Source organism: Arvicola amphibius, chromosome 9, assembly GCF_903992535.2.
Source record: "Arvicola amphibius chromosome 9, mArvAmp1.2, whole genome shotgun sequence".
Taxonomy (NCBI): Eukaryota; Metazoa; Chordata; class Mammalia; order Rodentia; family Cricetidae; genus Arvicola; species Arvicola amphibius.
In genome coordinates this window covers 6,690,128-6,712,537 of record NC_052055.2, presented here as the reverse complement: position 1 = coordinate 6,712,537, position 22,410 = coordinate 6,690,128, and the positions used below count along the sequence as shown (strand labels likewise).

Sequence of the window (22,410 nt, the reverse complement as noted above, 5' to 3'; positions counted from 1 at the left end):
ACACAGTGAGGGGGACACTTTCCACTGCTTTATCCTGTATGTCATAAAGGATCACTAAGGAGACAGTGTCGGGGTGCGCTGTCTGATGCTTTTGATTGTGTGGCGAAGGGAGCAAGTGTCATCCCTACTAGGCAGGATGGTCACAGTTCCAAGGGCAGTGGTGGTTTCTGATGGCATCATGGATTCTGGAAACCTCCACAGATGGCCAGTCAAACGCTAGCGCTCTGGCTGGGGGAGGCTGATGTCCCCGAAATGTTCTCCTTTATAAAGACTGCCTTTCCTCTGAGTCCCATATCAGACATGGACTCTGGACTCAACACCATCATCTCTGTGTTTGCACCTCTGTGTATGACGTGGATGCCCATGCACATGAGACCAAGTCCTAGATTTCTGCCTCTTTCTCATTAGTTTTGTGACTTTGCATCCTTGTAATCTGAAACTTATAGTATGCTGGAAAATGCAAAGAATTCAATGTTCTTAACAGTTCCTACAGTGATTTACTTTTTGGTTTTAATTACAACATTGAACGCATATGTTGAATATTTTTTTAACTCAGTTCAGATTGTAAGTATTAGTTGAGTAGTCTGAGTAGCAGCGGTGAAAAGGTGGTTCTTATTATATTTTATTATTTTTGTTTGGACTTTTCTATAATATTTAAATCCACTATAGAATCCTAAAATCTTTCAAATCAGAATCTGGTAAGGCAGTGGTTCTCAACCTGTGGGTCACAACCCCTTGTGGGCAAACTATCCTTTCATAGGGGTCACCAAATAAGACCGTCAGAAAACATAGACACTTACATTATGATTTATAACAGTAGCAAAATTAAAGTTATAAAGTAACCACAAAAATAATTTTATGACTGGGAGTCCCCACAACCACGAGGAACTGTATGACATGGTCCCAGCACTAGAAAGGTTGAGAATCACTGTGTTAAGGCAATGCCCTAGGTTGGTATGCCTTGAGTATAACTGAGAACAGCTGGATTAAACAGAAGGAATGAAAATCTCACTTCTGGTTTGGAAAGCTGGCAACAGAAATGAACATATAACAGTTAATGAAGTGTTGCTCTTTAGCGTGTGGCACACTGAGGGCTGGATACTTTGCCCATGGAGCTTAAGGGGGAAAAAAAGCCCAGGACACCAAATTTCTCCAACAATTTGGAATTTTATTCCATCCGTGTACATGCATAGTAACAACGTTGGTTGAGAAATTATTTCTATCAGAAGTAGAACGTTATCTTTGTGATCACCAGGTGCAGTATTGCTACTCTTATACTTAAATAGATCTTATATATGAATTAAATCCATACTTGCAGCATTGAATTTAGGGTTTCGATTTAGACTGTGCCTCTCGAAAGAGAAAACCGATTAGAAGTACTCCATTCCTTACAATACTGCTTCCAGTAATTTTGTTCATTCTTTATAAAGTATTGCATTTAACAGCGAAGGTTTAAAAATCGAGACAGGGCTGCATCAGCGAAAGAAAATACAGGTACTATACAAGAAAGGAAAATGCCATCTCCAATTAACATACGTGTTTAAGTTTGAGAAAATGGACAGAAATATACGGCTACATACGAATGCGAAGCCTAGCGACGAAGAGACTGTATTTGCTAAAATATAAAGTGCAAATGGAGCCTGATTATCCAAGAATTCAAATCTTAAGGCGAACTTAGAGCGTGGGTATTTAGAACAGGTTTGCAGGTTATATTTTAGCATATACGGATATCTGCAACAGCATATAAGGAAAAAAATCAGGGTACACAAGTGCTTTTGAAGCTATGTCTAAAATGCTCTTCTGTATTGTTTGTGACTATTTTCGTTAAAAGCTACTATACAGTGCAAACCATATGTGCTACACAATAACTATACAATAACATTACAAATGACTTTAATATAAAGTTTTTAAATAAAAATAACATAACCACAGCTATGAATACTGCTGGTAAAATAAATTAATTTTGTTTTTGAAAATGGCACCAATAATACACTTTACTAATGGTCTGTAATGAAATTACATCTTAAGTCTTCAACTCAGTCATAATGAATGTCTCCTGATTGCCAGATGTAATTCACACAGCGCCTTTGTTTTCTGGACTGTTTAGAAGAACATACTAAACACTGGTACCAAAGGTAACTGCTTTCCCTTTTAACTCAGTTAGTTCACTTGACATGTTCTGCTGCATGTGACGAGCAATAAAACTTCTTGTGAGTTATAAAGTTTGAAAGGTTATTGAACTGGATATCACATAGCCGGCAGTATTTCCCACTGCCGGGAGCCTGGGTGGAGCCATTCACTCCTTTTGCTATGCTAGACAACTGTTCTTCTGCCGAGGGAATTCCTGGCGAGACATTCTCGTTTGCAGCTAATGGGTTTTCAGAGATCCACGAAGGGGATTTGTGGTCATCGTCGTGCTGGGCATTCTGGGAAATGTTCTCTTGCTGCGGGTTGGCTGGAGGCCTTTCATCTTGCTTCAGTCCACCGTTCACTATGACCATGCCTCTGTTTTTGGGCAAGAGCGGCAGAGAATCTTTCTTGGGCACGGCGCACCCGTTTGAGGAAGCCTGGCCTTTCGGAGACTCATTTTCTGCGTTTGTGCTTTGTTCTGCATCGGTGTTGTGGATGACCAGAGAACCAGAGATATAATCGCTTGGCTTTATGCCGTAGTATGGAGAAAGCTGGTCGGCTCCTTTCGTCTTCTTTATTGCTCCAGGGTAAAGGCATTGGGGAAGAAATAGATGTTTGTTCTCTTCTTTTGTAGCGATGAGCTGTGCGGCTTCGCTGAAGACTTTCAGACCTTGTAAAGTTGCTAAATGGGACGAGAACAAATTTCCGTTGGGAGAGGGCTGCTTCGGATTCCCGTTCTTCTCACATCTGACCAGGTTTCTTTCAAAGCCGACGTCGGGGCTGTTGCGTTCGCTTTCTGGATTGGGAAATACCTTGCCATCAAGCTGACTTAGGTCGTTACGCTGATGTGCGGTGACCGGGCAGAAATTCTGCTTGTGGGCCAGGTAGTTCTCGACCTTATTGAAGCTGATCTTGCACACGGTGCACTCGTGGTAATCTAGCAGCCTTTTGGGAGACGCCGTCGTCCGCTCGGACTGCGATAAACACTTTTTGCTGAGATCTATGGGGACGTCCATTTCCAAGCAGGAGACACTGGAATGGGTCGTGTCACATTTGGGAACCGGAACACATTTGTTCATGGCCAACGAAGTTTCCAAGTGCTTTGAGACAATTCCTGGGAAGATGTCGCATCTCGGGTGGTAGCATTCTCCTAGCCCCTCGGTGGGCTCTTGAGAGGAGCTACAAGGATTGCTGAGGTTGCCTACGTCGAGAAATCTCTGCTGGACCAGGGGCGGCCTTTGCTCCTGCTCAGGTAGGCACATCTCGTACATCTTTCTTCGCTTGCGTGTGCGCATGGTTCTCTGCATGGCCGGCACTTTGTTGGAAGCGGACCTCTTTAGCGGCGGGTCATGGCGGGTCGCACAGTAATACTGTTTGTGGACCATGTATGTTTCGTGCCTGCTGAAGGTGATGTTACAAGCTTCACAGGTAGTCTTATTTGGGTCACTTTCTCCGTCTACTAAGGGGCCGTTGGGATTTTTCACATCAACTGGCTTCCCATTTATTTTGTCGTCGTTGCTGTTGGAGGTGGACAGCTTTTTGGCTGGAGTGTTAAAGTCCTTCTCATGGCCTTTGCCATTTGGCCCAATCAGATCTAAGACGGCGGAAGAGTTGATGCACGGGGTTTGAAGAAGTGGCGTTTCCGGGTCTGAAGAATGAGCAGCTGGGTTGAGAAGGTTTATGGAAGCCTGGCCAGTGTTGGGACTGACAGCTTCAGGCATCTTCTCTGAAACACCGGGAAACTCAGGGGACTTGGCCATCTGCTGCCATCGGCTACTGCAGTAGTGTTTTTTATGAACTAGGTAGTTATCCAAGTTATTGAATGTTATGTTACACTCAAAGCATGTAGCCCCTTTGGGCATCAAAGGGCTGTAAATTACGGGAGGATAGCTGCTACTCCCGTGTCTCAGTCGCCGATGCACCAGCTCCGACATCTTAGCTAAGATCTCTGAAGCCTGAGGGACCATCGTGATGTCTTGGGGGAAAGCAAACTGAGATAGGAAAGGTCCTACAGGGAAAGAGGGCCCGATGTTGGGTTGCACTGGAGACGAAGCGAGTCGTGGGCTGGAAGGCTCAGACTTTATTTTTGTGTAAGAAAAGCTTTGTTTGTTTGCTGCAGGCTGCATCTCTGGTCTCTGGTTGGTGAGAAAGAGCTGAGTCTTTTTCTCACACTTATCCAGTTCTGTGTCTGAGCTTGCATCTTTAGTCTGCAAGGCCTTTTGGCTCTGGGAGAGGTCGCTTCTGGCCAACAAGTCTGTGCCTGGCTGTAAGCTGTCTTCAGTTCCACTTGGAGAGTGCTCCATGTCGCCTTCTCTGGGAAGCTTGCCACCGGGGACATGGAGGTCCTGGTGTTGCAGTAACTCCCGCTGAGTCTGGAAGCCAAAGTGGCAGTGGTTGCATCTGAAGGCAGCTTGAGTAAGATGGGAGAAGAGATGTTGGTGGAAGTTGATCACGGAATCAGCTGTGTAGCTACAGACCGTGCATTTTAAACTTGCCCCTGGAGGCAGGAACTCTTCAATTTTCACTCCTGCAAAGATACACAAAGTAGGAGAGCTGAGAACTGCACCTATTGGCTTTCCGGTGATGTGAACCTTTCCTAGTGAGCTTGTGTTGTCCACACAACAGACACAGAAGTCCTTCAGAGCCTCGTACTGACATTTTAGTGACGTCCGTGATAATAATTCCCCAAGCCTCTTTGTGAGTGTTATGGTATAGAAGGGGAGAATTATCAGTGCTTCTACCTTATGGGTCAAGAAACAGCCTAAAAAACCAAGAGTATTTTAATAATCAAGCTGTGTAACAAAAGAGTCATGTGTAAGGCTTAGGCTTGTAATTTTTTTTTTTTTTTTTTTGGTTTTTCGAGACAGGGTTTCTCTGTAGCTTTGAAGCCTATCCTGGAACTAGCTCTTGTAGACCAGGCTGGTCTCGAACTCACAGAGATCCGCCTGCCTCTGCCTCCCGAGTGCTGGGATTAAAGGCGTGCGCCACCACCGCCCGGCTGCTTGTAATTTTTTTTTAACTATTGGAGTATTATGCTCTACAATGGAAGAAGCGAATATTCACTAGAGTGGCTGCTAGCTACTGAACACCTTCATGCAAAAAGAAACGACATTGCACTAGCAACCACTCGACTCATTTTTTATCTTTTATCTAAATCTATTTATTTGTTGGTTTTACTGAATGTGGTCTCTCTGTGTCTAGGACTGATATTTGACTGGTAGATAATGGCATATGCTAATAAAGTTGGTTTGGACCAGCATCCATCCTGGTGGACCACTCTCTGCTTCTGACTAGTTACTGCCACTGATGGTGGAAGCAAGCATCATGTAAAATAACTTCTGCTTCTGTTTGTTTGTATATGCCTATATGATGAGAACAGGCTTGGCTTCTCTTCTCAGTACTGTGAGTTCGAGGCCAGCCTGGTCTACATAATGAGTACCAGGACAGCCAGGGCTATGTAGAAAGACCCTGCCTCAAATAAAATAAAATATAAAAAAAACAAAAAAATCTAAGTATATTTAAATTAATATAATTCTGTACATTTTAAAATTGTAAGAATGGGGTTGCCCTGAGATGAAGCTAATAGCTGGGATCCATTTCAAATATAGGTGGGAATAGCTCCCAAATTGCTATTTTTCTTAAGGAATTGAGAGTAGTTTTTGTGTGATAAAGTTCACTTAAACTTTAAGCAAACACACTCTGGAAATTGAGGAATTTTTGATGGAAACTTCCAAACTAGCAGCTTCAATTGCACTGCAACTCCTTTTGCCTACTATTTCTTCCTCGGCTCATGGAAAACACCATGGTCAATTTCTAAAGACCACTTACGTAAAGCAGTGAAAATGAGTGTTATTAAACACAGGGAGTAGAAATGGTGCTGTTCTTCTGAAGAGGAAAATGAATATAATGATTAGGTGCACAGTCTGAAAACACTGCAGATGTTGAAGAAGTCACAGTCAAGTCCTTTAGTTAAAATATGCTTCATCTAAAGAGTAGACAGAATACTACCAGTAAAATTATCTATCTATCTATCTATCTATCTATCTATCTATCTATCTATCTATCTGATTATCTACTTATCTATCTCTCTATCATCTATCTACTCACCTATCATCTATCTATAATCTATATGCATATATAATAAATAGATAAGAAGTAGGTATATACATGTATGTATGTATGTATGTATGTATGTATGTATGTATGTATGTGTAGAGAGAGTAGAGTATCCTGAGTCAACAACAGAAACATTAAAGGCCCTTACCACTGTGTGAGTTCAGGTGCATTTCTAGAGCTCGGGCATTGGAGAAGCTCTTGGTGCATTGTGGGAAGGGGCACAGGCTGGCAATCTGATGAGCGTTGTCTTCATTTTCTTCAGACACTGGAGCAGCCTCTCTCTGCCGCCCGCTGCAGTAGTACATCAGATGGGCTTGCAGGTTCCTCTCGCTCCGGTACCAGATGCCGCAGGATTTGCAAGGGAAGATGTCCTCTGCAGCGAAACCAGAAATATGTTAGCTGCAGTCTGGGGGGTGATATGGGGGTGACATCACGTTTACTTCCATCTTTCTGAGTTTGGTGAGTATGACCTTGGGTGTTTGGTACATCAGGACTAGGCTCTTAAAGAAATGGTACCCTCTGTTGCTGAACTTCCCACAGATTGTAAGTAATACTATAGGAGATGCCAATATGATTTCATTTTATACTTATGGTTTACAAAAAGACACACATTTATCACGGCAGTGAGAATTGGTTTATCTGATTACTTAAAAGGTATGAACGTGGTGGCTGGAATAAGATATCTTGAATGTCCATTCTTGACATGATTTATTGATTTAATGAATTAATTCCAGAGTGCCTACAAGATGCCAAACTCTATGCTGGTTTTGGTATAAAACAAACAGGAGGTTGAAACTTCTAGGGCTAAAGAGCTTACATTCCAATCTCTGTTGGGTTTGGTGCAAAACAAACAGGAGGATGGAACTTAGAGTTAAAGAGCTTACATCTGAGTTGGTAGGAGTCAGTAAACAATGTCTTTATAGCCTACTGCTGGGAGAGCCTGAAAGGTGATCTGGGGCTTAGGCAGTGCTACCCACTGGGCTTGTGGAGCACGGGACAGAGGTAGGAGCCAGTCAGGGGGTTAGAGGGCTGGTTTTGTTGCTCCTTAGAGCTGATGTGGAGGAGGAAATGAACTGATTCAAGTGGAGATAAGATTTCCTGTCATCTTGGTAAGGGCCACAGTGCAGAGGAAGCCGCAGGAGCCAGGGGGCACCTGGCTGAAGGCACAGCAGCTGTGTGGTACTGTTGAGGCAAGAGCAGGGCAGATTATGGACCATCTTGCAGACGCTTTGGAGAGGCTTTCATTTGGTCTCAGTGATGGAGAAACAGCAGGGTGATTTTAAAGGTAGTGAGTGCAGAAGAAACACTCAGGAGTGGCAGGAGCCAGACACAATTATTTGAGTGAAATAAAATGAGGTTTGGGTAACAGCCTCAGTCATAACGAGTTTATGAAGTTGGGCTGTGATGTGTGATTTCTACATCATTCACAGAAAATGTCTTCACATGTGTATTTTTCGTCCTCACGAAGTGATAGCTGAGAAAACCACAGCTGATTACCTTGTACACACAACATGTAAAACAGTGGTTCTCAACCTTCCTCGTGCTGCAACCCCTTAATACCTCATGGTGTGGTGACCCCCCAACCTTGCTACTTTATAACCATAATTTTGCTATTGTTATGAATCATAATATAAATTTTTTTTTGGAGAAGGAGGCTTATGAAAGGGATCATGACCCATAGATTTGAGAACCACTACTATAAAGGGTTACATTGAGATTGGAATCTAGCCTTAAACATACTTCCATACTGTTTGGATGACAGTGATGCAGAGGAGCAGAAATGAGTAGATGCAATAGAGCAGTATCTTGAAGGCGAAGGCAAAGATATTTTGTGGGCTGATCCAGCCTGGTCCCTGTATTGTAGACACTGTGTCCCTGTATTGTAGACACAGGGCTTTTGAACGCTGTCCAGGTTTTGGGGAACAGAGGGTCACGCTAGATATGTGGAATTTGGTATTTCTGAGATGAATTCAGAGGGACACTAGGGGAAGTCTTAAGAGAGTCCTAAAACTCCACAGAAAGAGCCAGGCTTCTCATTCGTGAACAATGAATGTGTCACTGATGGTCAGACACAGGAAACAATTCTGTGGAACCATGAGTCAGAAATGAGAAAGAACTAAGGATCAAATTCTAATGGAGGGAAGATAGAAGCAACTTCAAAATGACAGACAGATGTCTCTTTATTATTTAACCCATTGGTCCCATGTTAAGTACATTTACACTATCCAATGGGCTGCATAGTTAATACGGTGGATACTTCAACAGAGTCATGTCAGCTGATTTCAGGACACAAATGATAATGTAGATTTATATTAGGTCATTTGAGATTAAATATTTCCTTGCTACCAAAAGTAAACAGGTATATTCATATATGTAATTAATAATACACACTGGAGAATCGTAATTGAGTAAATTTATTTGAAATCCCTTGTAATAAAATTATTTTGCCTCAAGTCCAAGTTGGTCACATTGTTTCATGGTCCATGCAATAAGAATCAAAGTAAAGATAATAAAAACTATTCCATTAAATAAATCAAATAAAGTCGGGCAGTGGTGGTGCACACTTTTAATCCCAGCACTCGGGCGGCAGAGGCTAGTTCAGTGTTCATTGTGGCAGTATATTTCAAAGATCTCTATGAAATATTAAAAGCTTCTTTATTTCTTTTTCCTTTTCTTTTAACCAACAAATATTTTGATTTGTGCAGGCTACTAGACTTTCATCCAGGTTATAAGGATATAAACAAAAGTTCTATGTCTTGTACCAGTTAATTTGAAGCTAATAATTAATATTGTTATTTTCAAATAGAATAATAATTCATAATTGTACATCAGAGCTTCACATCAACTTAAGACTATATATTCTTTATCATTAGTATATCTAATAAAATTTTATTTTCAAATTTATATTCTTTTTTTCAAATTTTTAGATTCCATGGCTCTTAACAAATGCAAATACCTGATACTAGGGAATCACCAAGGAAAGCCCCTGGGCTTGTCATTGCTAAGTACAGTTGAGTATTATTCAACAGGTAAAGAATGACAGCTTTGAGTGTGAGTGACGTTTAGCAATGCAATCTGACATAATAGGTCATGTTTATTCTCCTGCATTTACATATGAAGTAAACACATCACACCCACCCACAGACACACAACACACACACACACACACACACACACACTTCTAGCCACAAACTGAAGGAAATGTTTGCTCCCAGCTGCTTGTCTCTCCCATAAATACCCACCACCCCCACAAGCTCAGCTAGAGCGCTCAGCACTTACTATTGACAATAGCTGTGGGCAAAATAGAAGCCATGGCAGCTTGCTGAGGAAGCAGCTGAATTGAGTCCAACAGACGGGCCGGGTACATCCCTTCTGTGAGAGTCATCTGACTGGCAGCTTGTAGCCTTGAGTCAAAATCTACCACAAAGGCAATGAGCTCTTCACCCTCTGAGATGGCCTTCGTAGTGGTGCACCAAAGCTGGCCCCCTGTGAGGAGAGAGACAAGAGGAGAAAGAGTTGACACAGAAGGAAGGCATGAGCTGGCTGTATGTTAGCCCGACATCAAGAGCCTTTTCTCATGGTGTTCACATAAGCACTGACAGAGAAAGGAGTTTGATCGGACTGCAGCTGTGTGTCGCAGTCAGCCTCAGTGGACAAACGCTCTCCTGAAATCAAGCAACATGTTTTGGAACTAACAGTAGGAGAAAACCAGGGAAAATATGCATAGAATCTGTGGAGTTTTGCCAATGGTCTGTCCTCCAGGCTCTTGCCTGAATCTTTAACCCGGTATGACATTGATAGAATGCCTGGAAACCCGCATGGGAGGGACACAGTTGCAAAACTTTACTCCAGACATGCTTCTGAAGTTACTATTTCATTAGCTAATGGAAGAAGCGACTGTTTTCTCTCCCTCTCTCTTCCTCTCCACTTTCCTAGTCCTTAAACACTGTGAATACAGATGTCCTAAATCGCAGAAGAAGCAAACAACGTTTTGTGAAATCTAGGGTGCTTAAAGTGTGATTGCAGGGAGTCCGACCTCCCTCTGTTCCGGCCACCTATGTCCTTTTTACTCTGGTGGGTGATCTTATACAATACTCTGAGATGTCCCTTCTTTATCGCCATTTACCCTGATGGAACTTCCTGCAAAAGAGGATACACCAAAGATTCTTTTCAAAAGGGCTTATTCCAATAAAGATTTGTTTAAATGAAAGGAACCTTGTCTTCAAACACTGAGATAGACTCCGGCTCTGCATTTCAAATGATCACGTGCAGTGCATTAAAAAGAAAAATTAACTATGCAAGTACATCTTCTAATGTATTGGGTTGTGATAGTGAGCACTCATTTATTTAACATGTTTAGACAGGCAAAGCACTTATATTTTGTTATCTCCACTCTCAGGCCTAGATACATATCCCACACAGTTATGTCTGCAATAATGTGGTGTACTTGATATTTTACAAAGCGCCCCCCGGTGTGTATGTACTGGAACACTGTATATTGTGCTCATTAACTAAGAAAAATTGTACCCATTTTGATAGGTCGCATTGCTCTGTTTATCTTTCAGCATAACCTGTCATTTCAAGTGCACTTCATTTTTTTTTCCAGCCTCGGAGATCATGGATTTTAAACAACTTGTACAAATCTCGTGGAGATAAGAAACAGTATATGACATGGCAGAGCCGCACGGAAGACTGAAGATGACGCTTTAGAAACACGGTGGGCAATTAACCAAGGTTTAAAGTAAGCAAACAAAACACAACCCAGGAGGGTATGCGTCTGTGGAAAAAGAAGAAGAAAGAAAGATTATAGTCCTCTAATTTATGACCAGTTTTAAATTAAAACGTGAAGATAGCAAAATACCGCAGGGCAACCACGTGCCTGCCCCAACCACATTTTGATGCTAATATTTCTCAAAGCATACAGGTTTATTGTAGTAGAAATAAAACAGATTTATTTTGTTGTTGAAAAAAATTTTTTTTTTCCAGATCGCAGAAGACAAAATTACAAGGTTGGGAAATGAGAGGGAGTTGGAAGCTTGTGATGTGCTGTTTCCCCCAGGACCATTGGCTCTGGGAACCTCTGCATTTAGATGCTCTGCCTGTTCTGATATACACACATCTTACTCCTCATGGTGGTAGACATGCTAATCGCTGTGTCTTATCTCTCCTCTGGAATGCAGTTTATTAAGCTAGTCTGTGGAATAAGGGTGGAAATGGAAAAGTCAGTAACCAGAGCTACTAGATTTCAAGTATGGCATTCACATTCTTGGTTAATCCAGCTCTGCTTGCCAGTCATGAAAGTAAAGACAGGTCTCATTTCAGTTCTGCCTCTACTCAAAGCAGATCAGGGTCACTATAGTGAGCTACACAGCAAGATGATGGCATACCTCTGCACAGTGTTTAGCCAAAATATCCAATAAATAAAGTCAAAATGAAAACTATTAGGTGCAAACACACACACACACACACACACACACACACACACACAACAACAACAACAAAGATAGGATAATCTACATTACTAAGTGCCGGTGGCTGTGTTAGAGGAGCAGCAGATGACAATTGACTTCAGGGCACTGGCCTACCGGGAAACAAAATTCTGCTGTATAAAACTTGAATAGGCAAGACCCTAAGACCACAGCTGCCAGAGTGTCTTTCGCTGTTGGTGGGCCCTTACATCCGTGCCTCTCCCATCTTCCCTCTGGTATCTGACACGATGTGAGGAGATCCCCATTGCCCTTACTGTAGATTGGTCATCTCTCGGAAATATCCTGTTCTACTGGATGTTTTGACATTTTTCCTACAGATCATTTCAAAAATGACTTTTTCCTAAGCTGTACTGTCTAACTGTTAATAACAATGTTAGTTTAAATATAGTTTTTTGTTTTGTTTTTTAACGATAATGATAAGTAAATGGTTTAATATAATTAAAGCCAACATGGTATCATAAAATTATAAGGAAAGCCGGGCGGTGGTGGCGCACGCCTTTAATCCCAGCACTCGGGAGGCAGAGGCAGGCGGATCTCTGTGAGTTCGAGGCCAGCCTGGTCTACAAGAGCTAGTTCCAGGACAGGCTCCAAAGCTACAGAGAAACCCTGTCTCGAAAAACCAATATATATATATATATATATATATATATATATATATATATATATGGAAAAATGATCTCACCTTGAAACAACCGTTTGATGGTAAATATAAAACCAAAGGGAAGAGTCACAGAAAATAGGTGTCAAATAAAGATCCATGTAAAGCACGAATATGGGGCTGGAAGTACAAGGCAGCAGCTCAGAACAAGACTGCTCCAGCTGGAGTCCTCACAAGCAATTATCCCACAGCTAGAACATGTGAGTTTCTAGTAAAGAACCATATAGACTGTGGCTTAGGCTAAGGACTAAGAGAAACAATAGAGTCCCAGTATCCCAGCTAGTTTAAAATCTTCTAATTTTAGTGTAGGAAGGTGGGTTCACAGGTGTCAGAGTGCATCACAGCTGAAACAAAGCTTTGACAATAACTTAAGGTTCGACTAAGCTGTTTCTGTTAAATGGCTTTGAGGTGAAAAACCCAAGAAGACAATCTGAAGTTTTAGAAAGGCCGGTAGCTGAGTGAGGAACTCTTTAAGGGCGGGGAACAAAGCAGCCCAATTATCATTAGCTGACCGGCCTTGCTTGCTACGATTGGTTGATGACCAAAGGTGATGATTAATTTCTTGTACCCATTTCTGCCCTCAGCTTCCTGTTTAAAACAACAACAAAACTATTGATGAGTGGATATATACCCTAAAGATTTAAAGTAGAGATGACTGACTGTTTTTCATATATATAAAAGTTTAGGCGTGTGATTCCTTTAAGATTCCTTATAATATTACCTTTCAAGATAATTAAGAAAGTGATTGGTCCTTTCTTTGTAACCACAAAACACAGTCTATCAGTAAAAGAATACCTTACTTGCCTACACTGTTAATCTATAACAAATTGCTTTGTATGAACGTAGATTCTTGGGATGATTAGTTTTCCACCTGTAATATGTAAAATGTTTAATCATGTAAAGAAAACAGAAAATATGCTGTTTTATTTATGTTCATTGCAATCATTCACTCAAAATGCAGAATGTAACCGCATTACAATCTCTATTGCCTGACAGATTTTTGTTGGGGTATACAGCTATCTAGGAAAAATAAAGAAGGAGGAGAATAAGCACAAATAAAGAGAGAACGAGAAGGAAAACATCAAGAATGAGATAATGGGGGGAACATTAAGAAAGTTGGAAGGAAAGCATCAAGAGAGACAGAAGGTGCATTTCTGGTTAGAGATATGAGAAGAGAATATAGAACACAGACTCAGAAAACAAAAGAAGATGAAAGAAAAGTTCTGAAAGAAATCATCAAGAGAGTGAGTGTCTTTTTCCCTTAGCCCCTCAGATACACAATCATAATACATTGAAATGGTGGATTTCCCTTTGAGTCCTGTGGTGTAGGCGACTGCCCCCTCCCCCCGCGTCCCCCCCCCCCTCCCCGGCCAGGCAGCAAAGATTAAGCAACTGATACTTGTCATTCACGTCTGCATTTTCAGGTGTACCTGGGATGTTTCATATTTCATCGTAGCTACTACTTGTTTCCTTTCCGTGGTTTACTCAGAGAACCTCATTTTGAAAGACTGCATTAGACTGAATACATACTGTGTAAATTTGACAAGGAAGTTGTTTAGGATTAAATTTTTGAACTCGTTCATTCATCATTTATTCAGTGTTGTGAAGTCTCCGCTGTGCATCAGACTGGGCTGTGCACCATATGCACAGCGCACAATCAGAATACACATACACCAACAAATAAACCAAAATGTATATCACACTATAGCTGACTCTTCTTTGTGGAATCAGGCGAGCCATCCACAGTAACATTTTACTGGATCTGGAATAAGTAGAAGGGAATTATCTAGTGTCTGTGTAAGTAGGAACAGGCAGACTTGTCACTAGTGGATGTGGAATGAACATGTGAGCAAGTACAGAATCAGGGGAGGACCTGACTTTGAAACAAACCTTATGTTGAGTGTCTGAGGGAGAAGGTATGGATTTGGGGCTCTTGGGTCCTGGAACCAGCCTGTCTGTATTCTTTCTATGAAGAGTAGAAAGCTACACTTTCAGTGTGCTGGTTGATACCCTACTGCTAGCCTGAGATGGGCCATGGTGAGGCTTATAGCTTTTGTCAGGATTCCTCATAAAAGCTTTAGATCAAGGTGGAAAAGCCTTAAGTATAAAGGGAATGCAATTATATCTGGCTCATGCTGGGCAGAGATACACATTTATTTTAACGAGTAAATGCATTATTAACAGATATGTTTTCCCCTCTGTGTAATCTAGAGAAAAATTTATAGGCAGGGATATGCTACACCAAGCTATTTAGAGGTTATTGTACTAGTTCAGGGGGTATAAATATAAATGATGAGGGATAACAGAGTCACATTGAAGAGACACAGGAGAGACAGGGCCGGAGTGATGGTGTTCTCCTAAGAAAAAGAAAGGAAGTGTTGAGATGACACCAAGGCTAAGGACCTTGGAATACAAATGGGAACTGTGCTTGTGGCCCTGCCTTGACAGGAAGCTGCAGTAGTAACACCTTGGATTGTAATTACATCCATATGATGACGACAACAGAAACACGTACAGGTCAGAAGCATTCTTTGGGCTGGGGGTGAAACGTAGTTGATGTGCTTTCTTTGTTTTAAACCTGTCAGTTACTCCATGAGGTAACAGTTCCCTCCTAGAGTGGAGGAAACAGAAGCTTAAAAATGTTAACTTCCAAGATGTGTGTGCATGTGGCCGGTGGCACAATCCTGGCTCGGACTTTTGTCTTCTTAACTTCATAATCCTACTGTGGACCAGAGATGGGAGGGGGACGAGAAAGGGGGATGGAGAGAGAGACAGAGACACAGAGATTGCTAGAGAGGGGCGAGGAAGAGGGCTTACATGTGTGCACATAATACATTATATTTTGAAAAGGCAAAGTTTGAGATCCTGGAAAAGCTTTATCTATGAGGTAGCTATGACTTTGAAAAAAATGTAAAGGTGATAGGAAAACACATCTGGTTTCGTGTAATTGGAGCCATTATTCAAACGTCTCACTGCTATGCCAAATCCAAGAGAAAAGAAAAGTCATCAGAAAAGGCAAAGCAGCCGCATGGTGGTGGTGCACACCTTTAATCCCAGCACTCGTGAGGCAGAGGCGGGGGAATCTCTGTGAGTTCAAGGCCAGCCCGGTCTACAAGAGTGAGTTTCAGGACAGGACAAAGCTACAGTGAAACCCTGTGTTGGAAATAAAAAAAACAAAAACAAAAAACAAATAAGTAAATAAATAAATAAAAAGAAAAAAGAAAAAAAAAGAAAAGGCAAAGCAGTGAAAACGGTGAGCAAAGTCACCTGTGTTCCAAGAAAGCAGGGAATTCACTTCCAAAAAGAAGACAGAAGCTACCTATACCTGTGGACTGTATCTTGACCAATTAGAACTGGAATTAGTTTCTAGCAATCAGTAATGGCTCAAAGAGGCAGGCGGACCAGTTTCCTGCTTAATTGCTTTACACTTAGCATATGCTGCCAATTCAGGGTCGCATTAGCATGCAGTGTGGTTGCTGCACTCACTCTGAAGCAAATTAGAGGCATAAGAATGTTAAGTCCTTTAAATATTTAACCTAATGTTCAGTGTAAACACACAGTATTACCTTTGGTTTTAGAACAGGAGCGGAACTAACATTTAAAACAATAGCAAATAACAAGCTTTGGTTAGGATGTCGGGACACCTGTAGAGTTGGAAGTAATATAAAGTTGAACAAGACTGGGATTCTTAAACATTGAAAATGTAGTTGCCTGTAATTTACAATTGCACTTATCCCCAAAGTGCTGAAGGCATGATCTTGTGGAGGCACTTGCATACACACGAATACGCACCCCGTAGCATAATAACCTTGTCACAACAGCTCAAACATGAAGAGAGCTTAACTACCCATCAACAGATGAATAGATAAGGCAAAAGTGTCATAATGGACCATGGAATATGTTTAACTTAAAAATAAGGGAAATTCTAAAGTGTGATGAACTGTGAGGACAACGTGCTAACTGAAAGAAGCTATTCCCCAAAGGCAAACACTGCCTGATTTTACCTGTAAGAAGAAAGCAGGGAATGAAAGTCAGTGTTTAGAAGGAATGGAGGTTGACCTTTGCAGAATGGAAATTTCTAGAGATAGATGGCTGTATAAAACCATGTGCATGGTGACTAAAATGGTCAAGAGAGCAAATTTTGTGGTATGTGTATTGTACCTTTAAAACTCTGTACAAAATTATAGTCTCATGTCTTCACTAAGATAGATCTTGTAAGAACACAAAACCTATGCATTTTTTCCCTTAGTGAGAGTTAGTGACCTTTATAAGGTCTTTCCATGAAAGAAAGCATAGGAAAATAAGTAAGAAGATGAAGCTTTGTCTTTTCCAGCTTTCAGATGTATAAATCTGTGTTGTTTCTTTAATGAAATACCTGGGGCAGGCTACTTACAAAGAAACAGAAGTATATTCTGCCCATAGTGTTGGAAGGCTAATCATGAGCACCTGGTTCTTGGGAAGCCCCTGGGACTAATATTAAAGCATGAGTAAGAAGATGTGTTTGCATTTCCAAACAGGAAGTTGGAGAGAGACGGTTCCGGGGTCTCCTAATTCTTTGAAGATACCCTCCACATGACTCAGTGCCGTGTCGCTGGGCCTCTGTCTTAGTCCTAAAGACCTCAGACATTCGCTAACACCCTCAAAGGGCTGAAGCCTCTGACTCACACCTTGGGGCTGAAGTAGAGCCAATAACATCCCAACCACACAAAGAATCACACAAAGTTACTTTAAGGGACCCCAGTCAAGCTACTGGAGTCCTCAATGCACCAGCAAGGGAGACAATTGGCGAGCATTCTCTTCTCGTTGGAGTACATTTTGGATCCTTTCATCCACTGAAAATTGCTAACGTTATTTATTACCTACACAGCAGCTTCAGGTTTCTGCCTGTTACCAGTGCTGTTTCCTTAATGAAATACCTGAGACAGGCTACTTACAAAGAAAAAGAGGTATATTCTGCCCGTAGTGTTGGAAGTCTAATCATGAGCACCTGGCTCTTGGGAAGAGATAACAACCCTGTTATATCTCCATACAGATGGAAGTTTAGAAGTCTTAAATAGATATTCTTGGGCTTTTATAGAAAGAAGCACACTTAGTTTTCTCAGATTTAAACCAAGCAATTTTTTAATATACTAGTTTGCACTAACAACATGTTTATTTGAATGCAAAAAGAATTACATTAAGGTACAAAGTATATGTATGACAATGTAATATTTGCTCAATTGCTAAACCTTTTACTATTTTCTTTTCAGCACCACATAGGAAAGAATGGCCCTGTTCTATGGAACTCTTGGCAGACAATGAGGCACAGTGGGTATGTGAAATTACTGAAAATTTATTTGTACTCAATGCCAAGCAGAGTTGGAAAGAGAAACTGGTGGGTGAGACAGTCTAGTTCTAATCTTAACTTGATAGTTAATGTGGCATCTTGGAAAGTTCTTTACACGGTGCAGAAAATGGCAGATATAAGCTAGAGATCTCCTGGACATTATTGAGATATTCTTGTGAACAACCTTCTAAGAGGAATAATTGTTGCCCACTCATTCTGCAGTCACGATGTGTTATGGCTCCGTGGTGTACTAAGGGCTTTGCATGCACTTTCTCAATGACTTTTCACAAGGAAGCAATGAGTTGACTTGAGCTGATTCCCATTTTACTGTGTTGCCATGAGGTTAGAAGGTTGTACTGCGAAGAGGAGAATTGGGTGAAAGGAAGGTTTTGGAGTAATGGATTTTTTACTCTGTAGATGTTGACTCCCATTCCACAGGAAACATCAGGCGGTCTGTGTCACAGTGCTACCTGTTGGTCCCTGACGCAGAAAGGGCACCGGGGTTCACTTTATAAAATAGTGTTAGGAAGATGGCAGAGAGATCGTGCAGAGCTGGGGAAGGAGGAGCTACAGACTGGAGAATAAACCTCCACAGCTTGTGATGTGGAGGGGACCCCGGATTCTAAGGTGAGTCCTTAAAATACTGAACCCCTGGAATACACCACATGTAAAGGTACAATTTCAAGCACCCCACACACTAACTCACTAATACTAAGCTGTTGTTAGTGGTCATTTAAAGTAACATCTTACCAGCTTCCTGACTAGGTTGCAAGTTGAAACAGTTATATAAAGGTGTTTCAAGATTCTACGTGTCCCAAAGTGCTGGCCAGCTATCTTTTCTACACTGGCGATCCCATAGAGAACTTTGATTCTCTGTTGATTTCAAGGCTCTGTCTGTCCCTCATGGATCAAATAAAAGGCTATAAGAGGAAATTTTGAGATTCTGTGTTTTTAAGAATATCTGCAGAATTCATAGCAGTAGAAGAAGGCACAATGGGCACGTAGTGAACTTTAGGCAACTTGTATGGTATAGAGTGAGTGTCTATGAACGATAACTTCTCTTCATGCTGAACTGACTCATCAGAGTATTTAGGCAATTTGGTGGAGAAGATCCATTTTGGAACTCAGAAATTGACAATAGAAAATTGCTTTGAGTCTTCCCTTTGCTTTTTAAATGTAAAGAATATGGAAATACTGCGTGAGCCAGTAAACATGGCCAATAGAGGAGGAAAATTCTCAGCATTCTTGGATTTGTTTAAGCCACGAGGAACTCAGTAAATCTGTGAGTTGTTCTTGTTTTTGGAACAGCTTCTTTTCGTATTAGTTTGAGGGTAAGTAGCTGGGTAATAAGAATGATGGATAATGAGGGACACAACCCAACTGTGGAAAGATTATGGCGTAGAACCAGAGAAAAAAAGAAAAATCACATTTACAGTTCACAGACATGGAGTTTTTATCTGATGACAATAACCTTCTGCCTTCCAGGGCCTCATCAAATGGAAAGGTCTATCTCTCTTCACTTCAAACAGAATCAGTTTCCCAGGTCTTCAAATTCCCGCCCCACTCCCTTTGTAGCAAAGGACAAATGCATTCAAGGTTCTGTAAAAGGCAACAACTACCAAGACCTTGACATTCCTGGAGAACCCTGCACTTGTGCTTCTCAGTAATATTTATGATCAAGGTTCTTGTACAAACAGAGATGGTGCCTAGCAGGAAGCTCGTACATTCTCCCCTTCATAATTGGTGTCAAAACTGCAGTGAAGTATCCTACAAGTTTCAGTAATAAAGAATAAAGTCACAGTTCAGACCTGATTATATTTTAAAAATTCCATGCTCCCCTCGCTAGAAGCAAGTAGCCTCGAGCATCTCCCCATTCTGCCAAATTTTTCACTTGCACATTTTGTTGGGAAATGAGTGTCTGTACAACGCCACACAGACCTTTGCCGATAAACTCTAATTAAGATTAAGACGGGACTTTTGGAAAGGATCCCATCATTAGCAAACATGATAAACACAAAAATACTCCCTACTTGTCAACCAGGAGCAATTCAGTCACCTAACAGTATTATCTGTTGCTAGGATACAGAGCTGACAAAGCTTCAATTATATTGTTCCACCATACCTATAGAGTCTGCATAAGCAAAATATACCCAGAATAAAAGCATGTAACTCCATCCATGCTATCTGCAATCCACAGCTTCTTACAATGCTAAAAATCAGGTTAATAATTACATAGCACGCTGAAAACTCTTTTCCATGTGTTATGTCTCTACATGTTTCTTTCTAATTTATCTGTGCGATTGATAGATGTGCTTGCTTTGTAAAAATAAGAAAATGCAAGCAATGGGAAGCTGTAAACATCTGGCACAACCAGTGGGCTCATCAAGATACTGACCTGTGCTTAGCATAAAAATATGTAGAAAATTGAACCAATTAAATAGCATTTAGGTTTTTCACTGCTCTGTCTCACTATACAGTAGGATAAAGAGCCTCAAGCAAAGAGATAGGAATCCAATGAAAACTTTTTTTAAGCTAAAAAACAACTACCCTTTCCTAACAATTCAAAATAAAAGAGATAGATGTCTTATAAATAAGGATTTATGGCAATGGCTTTTCTTAGAATTATTTTTAAAGCTGAAGTTAGTAACTTTACTCTAAAGAATTACATGGTTGAGTCTTACTTCTTTTCTTTAAACTGGAAACACTAGGGGATCATCAAAACATCCCCCCATATACAGGCATTTAATAAGGAAGAAAAAAATCCTTCCTATGTAGAGTCATCCTATGAATCAGACTTTGTATGTATTTTGACATCTGTGGATTTCACAGACATTTGGAGGAAAATGCAGCTATGTCTGACTGGACAAAATTTTTAAATAGCTATGGAATATAAAATACTTATTCTACATACTAACCCACATTCAGGCTTCTTAAGCGGTAGATTGGTATTTCTACATTAATCTAAAATGTCTATGTCTTTCACACACAATGAAACAAGGTGACATGTGTGCGTTAGAGCACAGTTAGTAAGGAGTGAAGGTCATCCTGTGTAGGGAGCACACACACACACACACACAGCTTTCTTGAAAAGGAAAATCCTTACTTGTCTTACTTATTGCGTCGTTAACTTCTTTTATTTTTACAAAATTATTTTAAAAATGGAATTGATGCCTCTTTCTGAAAACTAAACTTTCTTGAAAAGTGGAAATCAACTGTCTGGTATGATTCTCTAAAAGCAAAATGACTCCCTCATTTCAGCATGGCATGATGTTGTGGGCTACTGCCTCCACCTCAGGGTTTAGACATGAACACGGGACACAGATCTATACATAGATGTGTCCCTCCACCTCAGGGTTTAGACATGAACACGGGACACAGATCTATACATAGACGTGTCCCTCCACCTCAGGGGTTAGACGTGAACATGGGACTCAGATCTATACATAGATGTGTTGCTTAATACAGTTTTTATAATGAATTCAAATCCAATGCTCCTGAAATTCTTGACAGTGGAGTACTGCCGGGAAGGGAACTTATAAATTATGGGTGCCCCTTCTTTGAAAACCGCTTTGGAGGTTTCTTTGTGCCTTGGCAAATACAGTAGGACTGTGAGGCATTGTGTGGGTCCTCCTGCACAGCACCTGATAAAAGAATAAAGAGCTGTGACATATTCTTAAAACAATAGAGGAATTAAAGGGAAACAATGGGCCAGCTGCTTCATTAATACAATCAAAAGGCAGCCCAGCACAGAGGAGTGCAGATAATTAAGCATTACTCTCTTAGCCCTCCTTTCTATCATAAAATTGCTTAAAAATGTGTTAACTACTTCATAGTTGTGAGATAGATCTGTGCGCTTGTTTATTTAGAGTTGATTAATGCCTTTTTTTCTGTATCCAGTAACATGCCAACTCATAGTTCACAGTGGTTTTTGAATAAAAGAGAATAAGAATAATTGATAAAGATCTGCACAATACACAGCAATAAATCAAAATGAATTTTTCAAAAGGTCTTTCCTATTTTAAAACAATCCTTACCATTTTTCATTTGTTATTGGTAGCATGGGGCATTTGAGGGCATTAAACTTCCCTGGGCTGGCATGCCTGAAACCATTTTATAGGACACCCAGCTATTCCCCGGAGGGTTCCTGGAGGAAAATCAGACTCGATCTGCAGCTCTGAATGTGCCTGTGCTATTTGAACCAGTGGATACACTTATTAAATCCCCCCCCCTTTTTTTTGGTTATGGAAGATGGACAAATGGCTGAACTGCAAGCCAAATACAATGCTTATCATTCATCCACTTTACAGAAAATAAAAGTGCACTTCTTACTCTTTTTACATTAAAACAGTTTATAATTTATTACAGGGAGGTTTTCATTCTTCATCTCTTCTGTGGGTAGCCTTTCCTCTACAGTTAATGGCACATTTAATTGCTTAAGAACTGGAAAATCGGTTACTGGATACTGAGTACTAAATGTTAAAGTCAGGTGAAAACTATATTCTGTTTTTTTTTTCCCTCATAATTTTTTTCCTAAGTAATCTTAGGTTAATGTCAATCCAACCTTAAAATTACAAATGCCATTCTGATGGCTTTGGGATCTTAATTGGAAGAGGAAGAATAAGAATAAGAATAAGAATAAGAATAAGAATAAGAAGAAGAAGAAGAAGAAGAAGAAGAAGAAGAAGAAGAAG

The 22,410-nt window shown here is 40.7% G+C and overlaps 1 protein-coding gene across 1 annotated transcript in view; it reads right to left on the bottom strand.

Moving 5' to 3' along the window:
* Nucleotides 1–1,984: 1,984 nt before the first annotated feature.
* Zfpm2 (zinc finger protein, FOG family member 2) overlaps nucleotides 1,985–22,410 on the bottom strand; it is a 495,880-nt gene continuing 475,454 nt past the window's right edge. The window contains exons 9-11 of the mRNA XM_042055712.1: nucleotides 9,526–9,732; nucleotides 6,395–6,619; nucleotides 1,985–4,657 (exon numbers count right to left, since the gene is read on the bottom strand). Coding sequence (XP_041911646.1) covers nucleotides 2,166–4,657; nucleotides 6,395–6,619; nucleotides 9,526–9,732 — 2,924 coding nt within the window. The 3' untranslated portion in view covers nucleotides 1,985–2,165. The remainder of the gene's footprint in view (nucleotides 4,658–6,394; nucleotides 6,620–9,525; nucleotides 9,733–22,410) is intronic.